Genomic DNA, 12,955 nt, shown 5'->3' on the forward strand with positions numbered 1-12,955 from the left:
CGTACCATCTGAGATGATTCAAGTGGGATTGGCATGATCCACTAGCCTGCTCAACTTCGGTATCCCGGGACTGGTGAGACTGTATCTGTTCATATTCTAATCGTGACTGATGTCACCATAGTTACACAGTTGTCTCCCACCCACTGTAATTTCATTCACAGTGATTATTACCGATGAAGGCACATCTACACCTTTGCACCATCCCCACATAGCGGCTCATCTACTTCACCAGTCATTGTATGACACTCAGCTGTTAGTGTCTCAATCAGCTATGTCCATGCAATACATCTCAAGGCTCACCTAAGGCCTGGCATTGGCATTCTACAAGGCGGACTCCCCCCTAACCATACGGCTGCATACACCAATCTCCCAGCCTTGACCCACAACCTTCTGAGATACTTATGAGACGCTTCATGTTTTGCTGTGTATCTTTTCACTCATTAATTCAGCTGGGCGTTTTTGTTGTGTGTGTTTAGTGGTGGCCATCTGTGTGTTGTTCTGTTCCTAGACAACGTTGTCTATTTTCTTTTCTTAGTGTCAGGTCTTGGTTCACTTATTGTCATAATTTTTGATTTTGTGTTTGGTGTATATGTGGAATTATTCAACTCAAATATTAAATTTTTCATATTTTTGCTAATCTGCCGGTTCCTTGTTGATGAATTCTTTTTCCCTGGGTGGAACTGGCACCTGTCCCGTTCCTCTCCCCTGGGTCCCCTTTTTTGTGTTCTACAACCTGACATTACTTGGGGTCCCGTTCTTTTACAGCTCATTTACACTTACTTTGATTTTAACACGCATTAAAGTCCCTATACCGCTCCAACGTGGATTTTTGATGCGTTTTGAGGTTTCCGTGGTGCTTTTTTGAAGCTGGGCAAAGGCCACGTGCGTCCTGTTCTTCCATTTGTTTTAAAGGGGCTCAGTAGTACCCCCAGCTAAGTAGATCCCCAGCTCATCAGTACCCTTGTTCAGCAGATCCCTCCCTCAGTAGTTGCTCCAGACCTGTTGATCCCCCACTCAGTAGCACCCCCAGCTCTACTGATCCCCCGCTCAGTAGTAACCCCCAGCTCTGCTGATCCCCCACTCAGTAGTAACCCCCAGCTCTACTGATCCCCCACTCAGTAGTAACCCCCAGCTCTGCTGATCCCCCACTCAGTAGTAACCCCCAGCTCTGCTGATCCCCCACTCAGTAGTAGCCCCCAGCTCTACTGATCCCCCACTCAGTAGTAACCCCCAGCTCTACTGATCCCCCACTCAGTAGTAACCCCCAGCTCTGCTGATCCCCCACTCAGTAGTAACCCCCAGCTCTACTGATCCCCCACTCAGTAGTAACCCCCAGCTCTGCTGATCCCCCACTCAGTAGTAACCCCCAGCTCTGCTGATCCCCCACTCAGTAGTAACCCCCAGCTCTGCTGATCCCCCACTCAGTAGTAGCCCCCAGCTCTACTGATCCCCCACTCAGTAGTAACCCCCAGCTCTACTGATCCCCCACTCAGTAGTAACCCCCAGCTCTGCTGATCCCCCACTCAGTAGTAACCCCCAGCTCTACTGATCCCCCACTCAGTAGTAACCCCCAGCTCTGCTGATCCCCCTACTCTTTAGTAACCCACAGGTCAGCTGATCCTCCTCTCTCTTTGATCCCCACTCACCTCCTGCTATATTGCCATTCAATGCTGCGCACCACATGCGACATCTGCTAGTTTCTCTTTCTCTGGTCCCCCAGCTCTGCTGTTCAGTTCTCTCTCCAGTCCCCGCTCACCTCCTGCTATATTGCACCCATGCTGCTCACCGTCATTGCTAGTTTCTCCTGCTTTGGTCTACCATCTCTGCTAATCCTTCACCGCTCAGTCCTCTCAATCCAGTCCCCACTCACCTTCTGCTAATAGCGTTCCTACATTGCACACCATCTGCTAGTTGCTCCACTCCAGCCCATGCCCGCTCACCTTCCTGCTGCTCCATGCTGCACACCAGATGTGACGTCTGCACCAGACACTTCCAGAATATATACACGCATGTACCGGAAGTGATTGCTGATTTGGATACCTCCAAAACAAAGTGAAGCTAATTCTGAATAAAAGCCCCTCACATGCTGCAGGTGCTTTTAACGAGCGTTGTCATAGACTTCTATGGAAGCTTTGGAGACGCTTTGAAGCACCAAGAGACATGGGGAATAATTTTGGAAGCAAAGCAAACCCAACAGTTTGACCAGGATCGTAAGGTCACCATTTTATTTAGTGACAGGAGCTTTGATTGGCACTTAGAATGCTTTAAAAAAGCGTGTCCAGTGCCACATTTTGAAGGCCTTACACATGCGAACATTGCCCCATGGATTCGAAGGGTTCTCAAATCTGATCCTCTTGTGGATTTAGACATGGGCTTCTACCAAAACTCTTTATTGTGTGACAGATGACAAGACAACTTCTTTAATATCACTCCTGCTAAATCAAAATTTATTGTGCTTGAAAAACTAAAATTTGAAAGATCAGAGTGTCCATTCATAGACCCATCCAAAGACTTTGAATAAGAGATTCTAAGATCAACAAGAGATTAGAAGTGATGAAGGATGCCTTTCAAAGGAGAGGATATCCAACTGAATTTTACATTTGTAAAATGTTTATGGAAAATAAAATGAGTTCCCATAATGAGACCATGTCCCTTTCCATTTGCCATGTTCCGATTTCCATGTTCTGCACAGGCAGAAATCGCTCAAGGAACCCCAATGTACCTCAGGGGGACAGAATGGATTTTCTTTGGGAAACAATATGATTCCCTGAGAATTGTGCTGTGATAAGGGGGAGATTTCTGGAATGATTAGATATATAATGGGTTGGAGGGAAGGATAATAGGGTGAGCGATACAGTAAGATGAGGTGAGACATTAGCAGACGAAGAAGATGGGGGAAGATTGAGTGAGACAGTAAATAGTAAAATCCCTCCATTACACATAAACATAATATTACAGCAAAAATTATGTTACAAAATAATAAAGTAACTCAATACACAAAATCCAGCAACCTGCCAAGCAGAATGGGAGATGTTGATGGTTTCAGTGATGAGAATGTGGTTGGCGTTCCAGAAAGACGACTTGACTCCTCACAAGACTGGGCTGTTGGTATTCATGCTGATCCTCTTGTTTAGAGGGACATGGGACATAGTAAAGAAGGAGGGGGGTTTCTCTATCTTAGATGTGATGTGAAAGTGAGGAAGAAAGATGATCTTGTGGTTGGAGATGTGGTTGGTGTTCCAGAAACAAGGCTTGACTCCTCACAAGACTGGGCTGTTTGTATTCATGCTGATCCTCTTGTTTAGAGGGACACAGGACATAGTAAAGATGGAGGGGGGTTTCTCTATGTTAGATGTGATGTGGAAATGAGGAAGAAAGAAGATCTTGTGGTTGGAGGTGGTGATGGTGCGGAGGAGGAATTACGGGAGGAATGATAGATGGGTCTATGAACTGATGGACTTATCATTGGAGTCTACTACAGACGTCCTGAGATTTATGAGAAGGGGGAGAGTCAGCTGTTCCAACAAGTACAAGCCGGTAAAACCAAACTACTAAGACACAAGATTAAGACTAAAACTGAAACCTACTGGATGGGCCTTACTTGTAGTGTTAGAAAAAGGAATAAAGGAAAAGAAAAGAACATTTCATCATACAAATATGAAGGCCGAATTTTATCAATCAAATTACCAAGAATATAATGAATTTAAAAATCTATTTATCTTCATCTATTTCATACTAAAAAAAAAGTGTTAATACATTTGCATTTTTATCAGCTAAATATAAGAAGTTACATCTAAAAATGCCATATTTTCCACTTTCAGCAGGTAGGTGGTGCTCTGCAAGCAAGCTAAGCTGTCTCTGCAGGCTGATAAATACTGTACAAATATTGTCAGTCCAGTCATGTAGTGCGATCTCCTCTTCTCTGCATCTTCAAGCAATATATAGCTCTTCTCTCACTATGTTGTCTTTCTGTGAAGCTTCTGCTGAAGATCAGGGGAGATCAGACTACACTGCTAGAAGGACTCAACCAGCAGTGGCACCCCCTCCTTCTCTCTCCTAAAGGGACCCAACCAGCAGTGACACCCCCTCCTTCTCTCTCTTAGAGGGACCCAACCAGCAATGACACCCCCTCCTTCTCTCTCCTAGAGGGACCCAACCAGCAGTGACACCCCCTCCTCTCTCCTAGAGGGACCCAACCAGCAGTGACACCCCCTCCTTCTCTCTCTTAGAGGGACCCAACCAGCAGTGACACCCCCTCCTTCTCTCTCCTAGAGGGACCCAACCAGCAGTGACACCCCCTCCTTCTCTCTCCTAGAGGGACCCAACCAGCAGTGACACCCCCTTCTTCTCTCTCCTAGAGGGACCCAACCAGCAGTGACACCCCCTCCTTCTCTCTCTTAGAGGGACCCAACCAGCAGTGACACCCCCTCCTTCTCTCTCCTAGAGGGACCCAACCAGCAGTGACACCCCCTCCTTCTCTCTCCTAGAGGAACCCAACCAGCAGTGACACCCCCTCCTTCTCTCTCCTAGAGGGACCCAACCAGCAGTGACACCCCCTCCTTCTCTCTCCTAGAGGGACCCAACCAGCAGTGACACCCCCTCCTTCTCTCTCCTAGAGGGACCCAACCAGCAGTGACACCCCCTCCTTCTCTCTCCTAGAGGGACCCAACCAGCAGTGACACCCCCTCCTTCTCTCTCCTAGAGGGACCCAACCAGCAGTGACACCCCCTCCTCCTCTCTCCTAGAGGGACCCAACCAGCAGTGACACCCCCTCCTTCTCTCTCTTAGAGGGACCCAACCAGCAGTGACACCCCCTCCTTCTCTCTCCTAGAGGGACCCAACCAGCAGTGACACCCCCTCCTTCTCTTACCTAGAGGGACCCAACCAGCAGTGACACCCCCTCCTTCTCTCTCCTAGAGGGATCCAACCAGCAGTGACACCCCCTCCTTCTCTCTCCTAGAGGGACCCAACCAGCAGTGACACCCCCTCCTTCTCTCTCCTAGAAGGACCCAACCAGCAGTGACACCCCCTTCTTCTCTCTCCTAGAGGGACCCAACCAGCAGTGACACCCCCTCCTTCTCTCTCCTAGAGGGACCCAACCAGCAGTGACACCCCCTCCTTCTCTCTCCTAGAGGGACTCAACCAGCAGTGACACCCCCTTCTTCTCTCTCCTAGAGGGACCCAACCAGCAGTGACACCCCCTCCTTCTCTCTCCTAGAGGGACCCAACCAGCAGTGACACCCCCTCCTTCTCCCTCCTAGAGGGACCCAACCAGCAGTGACACCCCCTCCTTCTCTCCCCTAGAGGGACCCAACCAGCAGTGACACCCCCTCCTTCTCTCTCCTAGAGGGACCCAACCAACAGTGACACCCCCTCCTTCTCTCTCCTAGCAGAGTAAGCCGGATAAAACTTAGAAGTATTTAGTGATCTCTGATTTCCTTATAAAGTGTGTCTTCCAAAGATCAGAGGAGCGCTCAGCCATGTGTTTTCTGAGGTGTAGATCAAGGTGTGCTTCTTCCCAGTGTGAGATCTCTGATGTACGGCAAAATATGATCCGTATATAAGACATTTCCCGCACTCAAAGAAGCATAAAAAAGTGATGCCAGAAAAAAGAGCAAGGGGGTCCATCGAATCTGCCGTTTTATTTAATTTTTTTTAAATTTAAACAAAAAAAAAATGTTTTACCTTTTGTAATTTTACAACCAAGCAGTCCATCGAATTTGCGCTTTTATTTAATTTGATTGTTTTCTTTTTACTTGATACCTTTTTGTAATTTTAAAAGCAAGCGGTCCATTGAATCCTCCCTTTTATTAAATTTTTTTTAATTTACAGTGGGGACGGAAAGCATTCAGACCCCCTTAAATTTTTCACTCTTGTTGCATCTTTCCCAAAAGACTCATGGCTGTATTAGATCAAAAGGGGCTTCTACTAAATACTGAGCAAAGGGTCTGAATACTTAGGACCATGTGATATTTCAGTTTTTCTTTTTTAATAAATCTGCAAAAATGTCAACAATTCTGTGTTTTTCTGTCAATATGGGGTGCTGTGTGTACAATATGGGGTGCTGTGTGTACAATATGGGGTGCTGTGTGTACAATATGGGGGGCTGTGTGTACAATATGGGGTGCTGTGTGTACAATATGGGGTGTTGTGTGTACAATATGGGGGGCTGTGTGTACAATATGGGGTGCTGTGTGTACAATATGAGGTGCTGTGTGTACAATATGGGGGGCTGTGTGTACAATATGGGGTGCTGTGTGTACAATATGGGGGGCTGTGTGTACAATATGGGGTGCTGTGTGTACAATATGGGGTGCTGTTTGTACAATATGGGGGGCTGTGTGTACAATGTGGGGTGCTGTGTGTACAATATGGGGGGCTGTGTGTACAATATGGGGTGCTGTGTGTACAATATGAGGTGCTGTGTGTACAATATGGGGGGCTGTGTGTACAATATGGGGGTCTGTGTGTACAATATGGGGGGCTGTGTGTACAATATGGGGAGCTGTGTGTACAATATGGGGTGCTGTGTGTACAATATGGGGGGCTGTGTGTACAATATGGGGGGCTGTGTGTACAATATGGGGTGCTGTTTGTACAATATGGGGGGCTGTGTGTACAATATGGGGTGCTGTGTGTACAATATGGGGTGCTGTGTGTACAATATGGGGGGCTGTGTGTACAATATGGGGGGCTGTGTGTACAATATGGGGTGCTGTGTGTACAATATGGGGTGCTGTTTGTACAATATGGGGGGCTGTGTGTACAATATGGGGGGCTGTGTGTACAATATGGGGTGCTGTGTGTACAATATGGGGGGCTGTGTGTACAATATGGGGTGCTGTGTGTACAATATGGGGTGATGTGTGTACAATATGGGGTGCTGTGTGTACATTAATGAGGAACAAAAATGAACTTAAGTGATTTTAGCAAATGGCTGCAATATAACAAAGAGTGAAAAATTTAAGGGGGTCTGAATACTTTCTGTCCCCACTGTAATCCAATTTTTTTTAATTTATATGTTTTTGTCTTTTTAAAACCAAGTGTTTCATTGAATCTGCCCTTTTATTTCATTTTATTTAAAAAAAAATGTATTTACTGTATATGTTTTTGTTATTTTTGTTAACTGAGTATAGACCTAAGTTTGTCCCAAGCATGTTTGAATCTACTGATACTGTTGACTAATTCATTACCTCTGCTGGTAGTCTATTCCAAGCATCAACTACTCGGTTTCGGTAAAATAAAACTTTCTAAGATTAGTTTTGAACTTTCTTCCTGGTAGTATGAGGTCATGTCCCCGTGTTCTTGATCTTGACTTCATATTGAAGTCCTGTCCTCCTGAACCTCATTCACCCCTTTGATGTATCTAAAGGTTTCAGTCATGTCCCCCCTTTCTCGTCTTTCCTCCAGACTCTACATATTAGGTTCCTCAAGTCTTTCCCGATATGTTTTGTCCCTCAGACCTTCCACCATTTTTGTTACCCGCCTCTGAACTCGTGTCCACTCAGGACACTAATACACCTCACGGGTTGTGTGGGTTCTCTGATGTTTAGGAAGACAAGAGTTCTCTGAGAAACATTTCCCTGCACTCAGGGATGGAACTCGGCTTCTCCCTCAGTGTGAGATTTTTGATGTTTGACAAGTTCTGATTTCTTCGGATAACATTTCCCGCACTCAGGGCAGGAAAACAGCTTTTCTGCCACGTGAGACCGCACGTGCGTTTTAAGATTGCACTTCTGCGAAAATAGTTTCCCGCACACGGGGCAGGAATACGGCTTCTCCCCCGTGTGAGATCTCTGATGCACAGAGAGGTTGTTTCTCCGTGAAAAACATTTCCCGCACACGGAACAGGAATACGGCTTTTCCCCCTTGTGCAATCTCACATGATTGGAAAGATTGGCCCTCTGAGAAAAAAGCTTCCCACACTCGGGGCAGGAGTAAGGCTTCTCCCCCGTGTGAGACCTTTGGTGTATAACCACGTCTGATTTCCGGGGGTAACATTTCCCACACTCGGGGCAGGAATATGGCTTTTCTCCTGTATGTAATTTCTGATGTCTGGAAAGATGGGTCTTTTGTGAAAAACATTTTCCGCACTCAGTGCAGGAATACGGCTTCTCACCTGTGTGAGATCTGTAATGTGTGACAAGTTCTGATCTATGAAGAAAGCATTTCCCGCACTCAGAACAGGGATAAAGTTTTTCACCTGTGTGAGATCTCAGATGTACAGTAAGCCTTATTTCAGAGGTAAAACTTTCCAAACATTCCGGGCAAGTAAACTTTTTCTTCCCCTGAATCCCGGCACCATCCCTCACAGTACGAGGTTGCTCAGAGTCAGAGGGATTCCATGGTCTATCCACACTGTGAAGTCCACCATCCATAGTGGAGCTCATTGTCTTTTCTCCTCCACAATCTCCTGTGATGTCCTCATCTTCCATTTTACAAACTGGAGATAAAGTGAGACGATCCTTTGAGGGTTTCTCCATGGCGTGTCCTGGAAAAATATAAAAACATCATCAATAGATGTGAGAGGGTTAGTTCACTTCCATCACGATTCCATCTGGATCAGGTAGATATGAGTGAGGAGATGTTCTCTGTGGATGTCCCAACCAGCTGGGACTCTCCCCCCTCTTCAGTCAAAGAGCCTTTGGTCCTCCTCCCAGATCACTTCTACATTTACACAGCCTTGTCAGAAGAGCAGGAACCAATGGGGACTGGGAGGTCCATGCTCTTTACACAATCACAAGCCTAGGCACTGGGTCATGTGATCTCTAATAAACAAGAGGGTCAAAGTTCAGACTTGCAGACTCTTTATCATAGAACAAGTGACAATAGGCCTAGGCTTCTGGGTGATATGCAGCACTGAAGGAAACCTTGCTTTTCATCCCAAAACAAAACTGTATATAGTGGTTTATGTTAGCATTTAGCTATAATTCAGCTCAAAGAAGGAGGAACAACAGTGATTAACCTATTATTGGCTGATATCACTCAGCTCCCTCTCTATTCTGGACCAATCAGTGAGCTGTAACAGAGCAGAGATAAGAGAAGAATATATTATGGGTCACCTGTGCTGATCTCTGTAGGAGTGTCCTCCTCTATGAATGTCCTCGTCATTCCAGCCTCCTCCTTATATTGCTGATCATCCCTCACATACGTCTCTTCTACTTCACCCTCAGCTTTCATGTTCATCAGATCTTCACCCTAAACCAGCAGAATGGCAGAAAATAACATCTGTAACATAGAAGTATTTATGATGTGAGATCACATAGAAAATATCATCTTGTAGAGTCCACACATCATCTCCACATGTCAGAGTGTTCAATCACTTTATGTTCCCGACCCTCAACTCCACCTACCTGATGATGGTGAGGGATGGTGTGACCTTCCTGTGTGGAATCCCGGGAATACAGAGGACGGGGACATCTCTCTGATGGGTTTCTGCTACTAGGCAGCTCCAACATGTCCTTCTGGTCTTCAAAAAGCTCCATCACACCATACTCCTCATACTCTTCTTTATACTCTTCTTTAACAACAATATTATCCGTGAGGATTCCAATCTAAATATATATAATGAAACATTCATTGCAAAAAACAAGTTTGTGTATAAATCATAACTACCAATGATTGTTATTCATCTACCTGACACACACAATGATACAGTCACCATCCAGACACATCCCTTGTCTGTTACTGGATAATGTCCCAGAATTCCCAGCACCGCTCACCTCTCCTGTCAGCAGCTCCATCATCTTCTTGGTGACTTCTAGAATCTTCTCCATGTTGTGTCTCTCAGGTTTTAGGGAGTCACATGGAGGCACTGTGATGGTCATATGATCACCTGACTTCAGAAGAGGAAAACTCTGTAGTGGAAACCCAACAGGAATATTATATTAGAATCCCAGAATCCTCCTCACCTCTCCGGTCAGGTCTGTGTTTTATTAATAGAGATAAGAGTGATGTCATGTGACCTCCCAGAATCCTCCTCACCTCTCCAGTCAGGTCTGTGTTTTATTAATAGAGATAAGAGTGATGTCATGTGACCTCCCAGAATCCTCCTCACCTCTCCAGTGAGGTCTGTGTTTTATTAATAGAGATAAGAGTGATGTCATGTGACCTCCCAGAATCCTCCTCACCTCTCCGGTCAGGTCTGTGTTTTATTAATAGAGATAAGAGTGATGTCATGTGACCTCCCAGAATCCTCCTCACCTCTCCGGTCAGGTCTGTGTTTTATTAATAGAGATAAGAGTGATGTCATGTGACCTCCCAGAATCCTCCTCACCTCTCCGGTCAGGTCTGTGTTTTATTAATAGAGATAAGAGTGATGTCATGTGACCTCCCAGAATCCTCCTCACCTCTCCGGTCAGGTCTGTGTTTTATTAATAGAGATAAGAGCGATGTCATGTGACCTCCCAGAATCCTCCTCACCTCTCCGGTCAGGTCTGTGTTTTATTAATAGAGATAAGAGTGATGTCATGTGACCTCCCAGAATCCTCCTCACCTCTCCGGTCAGGTCTGTGTTTTATTAATAGAGATAAGAGTGATGTCATGTGACCTCCCAGAATCCTCCTCACCTCTCCGGTCAGGTCTGTGTTTTATTAATAGAGATAAGAGTGATGTCATGTGACCTCCCAGAATCCTTCTCACCTCTCCGGTCAGGTCTGTGTTTTATTAATAGAGATAAGAGTGATGTCATGTGACCTCCCAGAATCCTCCTCACCTCTCTGGTCAGGTCTGTGTTTTATTAATAGAGATAAGAGTGATGTCATGTGACCTCCCAGAATCCTCCTCACCTCTCCGGTCAGGTCTGTGTTTTATTAATAGAGATAAGAGTGATGTCATGTGACCTCCCAGAATCCTCCTCACCTCTTCGGTCAGGTCTGTGTTTTATTAATAGAGATAAGAGTGATGTCATGTGACCTCCCAGAATCCTCCTCACCTCTCCGGTCAGGTCTGTGTTTTATTAATAGAGATAAGAGTGATGTCATGTGACCTCCCAGAATCCTCCTCACCTCTCCGGTCAGCAGGTAGATGATCTCCAGGGTGAGGTTTAGTATCTTCTCAGTCATGTGACTCTGCTTTTCATCCATCCTTTTCGGGGTTTCCCTGTAGACCAAAAATTGATAACAGAGAATGAACTGGACTGTACTGTTTGTATAATATAAGGATGGGGGTGTATGGGGGGGAAAATATGAGGGATTCTATCATGGAAGAACGGTCCCCAGTGGAATTACACACGGAGAAATGAAGTCCTTTTGATATATAAAACCTGTTATCCGTTTTATTTTTGATTAGTTTTTGATATACCAGCAAAGAAAGCCAAATAAAGTTTTCTTTATCTCTAAATAAAACCTCCACCCCCAATAAAAGTTGTAAAATCTGTTTGAGGTGAAAAGATCATTGGTGGAAAAGTAACAAGAAGAAGACAATGTTTCGACCCCATAAGCGGGGAAATGTTCTGACCCTGAAGATGTTAATCTAGGTTTCCACACTATATATGTGTGTATCACCATCTGCTGGAGATAAAAGACGTCACAGTGACTATGGAGGAAGAGGACGGAACATGACGGGGGTTACTGGGTGTAAATATAAAATGAGATCTTATTACCTCCTCTGTTGCCAGTTCCAACAATGTCTTCTCTCTACTTCCTCCCGGCTGACCTCTCACCTGGAACTTCCTGTTTATACCTGACATCACTTCCTGTCTTCCATAGAGATTTCCTGTCTGGGTAGGATTGAGATTACCACCTTGTGGAGTTTAGAGGAACTGCAGCCCAAGAAACGTCCCATAGTGTGAACATTTCCTTGTGCTGTTTCTTACTTTAACCAACCTACTATTCATAGCATGTCAAGGGGTTACTGTGTTACTGTTATACTCTGCAGGGAAACAGGCAACCTACCACCCCTATAATGGTGACTCGTTTATTCCTCATGGGATTTCTGTGCTGTAACAACGTACCCAATTACACAGGGCCAGATAATGAATTGGATAACTGGATCAAGAGATCGCTGTGCCTGATCCAATCATATGGTTTACCACCCACTCATTAGGCATAACTGGTCATTAATTCAGCAGAGGGGGAAGCAAGGATGTTATTCCGAAACCTTCCAGCAGAATATCAGGCGGTCGTGGAGAAGGTGCTTAAAAGTGACCAAGATCACTATCCCGGGCTCAAGCCGATGAGTTATTCCTGCACCTCTGCAGTAGAAGATCAGGCTATCGTGGAGAAGAGACTTAAAGTGACCAAGATCACCATCCCAGACTGCGGCTGACGAGTTATTCCTCCACCTCCAAGAAGATCAGGCTATCACGGAGAAGGGGCTTGAAAGTGACAAAGATCCCCATCCAGGGCTGGGGCTGATGAGTTATTCCTGCACCTCCCTGCAGAAGATAAGGCTATCACAGAGAAGGGGCTTGAAAGTGACCAAGATCCCGGGCTGCGGATGTTGAGTTATTCTTGCACCTCCCAGAGGATCAGGCTATCATGGCGAAGGGGCTTGAAAGTGACAAAGATCACCATCCTGGGCTGAGGCTGATGAGCTACCCTTGCACCTCCCAGCAGAAGATGAGGCTATCATGAAGAAGGGTCTTGAAAGTGACCAAGATCACCATCCCAGGCTGAGGCTAATTAGATATTCCTGCATCTCACAGCATAAGATCAGGCTATCATGGAAAAGGGTCTTGTAAGTGACCAAGATTATCACCCCGGGCTCAGGCTAATGAGTTATCCCTGCACCTCCCAGCAGAAAATCAGGTAATTGTGGAGAAGGGGCTTGAAAGTGACCAAGATCACCATCCCGGGCTCAGGCTGATGCGTTATCCCTGCACCTCCCAGCAGAAGATCAGGCTATCGTGGAGAAGAGGCTTAAAAGTGACCAAGATCACCATCCCAGGCTGTGGCTGATGAATTATTCCTGCACCTCCAAGAAGAGTTATCCCTGCACCTCCCAGCAGAAGATC

At 45.8% G+C, this 12,955-nt stretch overlaps 1 protein-coding gene across 2 annotated transcripts; it reads right to left on the reverse strand.

Moving 5' to 3' along the window:
- Positions 1 to 6,258: 6,258 nt before the first annotated feature.
- Positions 6,259 to 11,684, reverse strand: LOC141104842 (uncharacterized). 2 transcript variants are annotated; one of them, XM_073594624.1, is made up of 6 exons: positions 11,603 to 11,684; positions 11,007 to 11,100; positions 9,723 to 9,857; positions 9,354 to 9,554; positions 9,063 to 9,198; positions 6,259 to 8,491 (listed from the first exon to the last, which is right to left on the reverse strand). In XM_073594624.1, exons 2-6 carry the CDS (start codon positions 11,082 to 11,084, stop codon positions 7,590 to 7,592), a joined length of 1,452 nt encoding a protein of 483 aa, XP_073450725.1. In that variant the 5' UTR covers positions 11,085 to 11,100; positions 11,603 to 11,684; the 3' UTR covers positions 6,259 to 7,589. The 2 variants fall into 2 exon arrangements, with proteins under 2 accessions (XP_073450725.1, XP_073450724.1); XM_073594623.1 differs by lacking the exon at positions 11,603 to 11,684 and adding an exon at positions 11,458 to 11,582.
- Between the last annotated feature and the right edge of the window lie 1,271 nt (positions 11,685 to 12,955).

The sequence above is a fragment of the Aquarana catesbeiana genome, linkage group LG08, assembly GCF_042186555.1.
Source record: "Aquarana catesbeiana isolate 2022-GZ linkage group LG08, ASM4218655v1, whole genome shotgun sequence".
Lineage (NCBI taxonomy): Eukaryota > Metazoa > Chordata > Amphibia > Anura > Ranidae > Aquarana > Aquarana catesbeiana.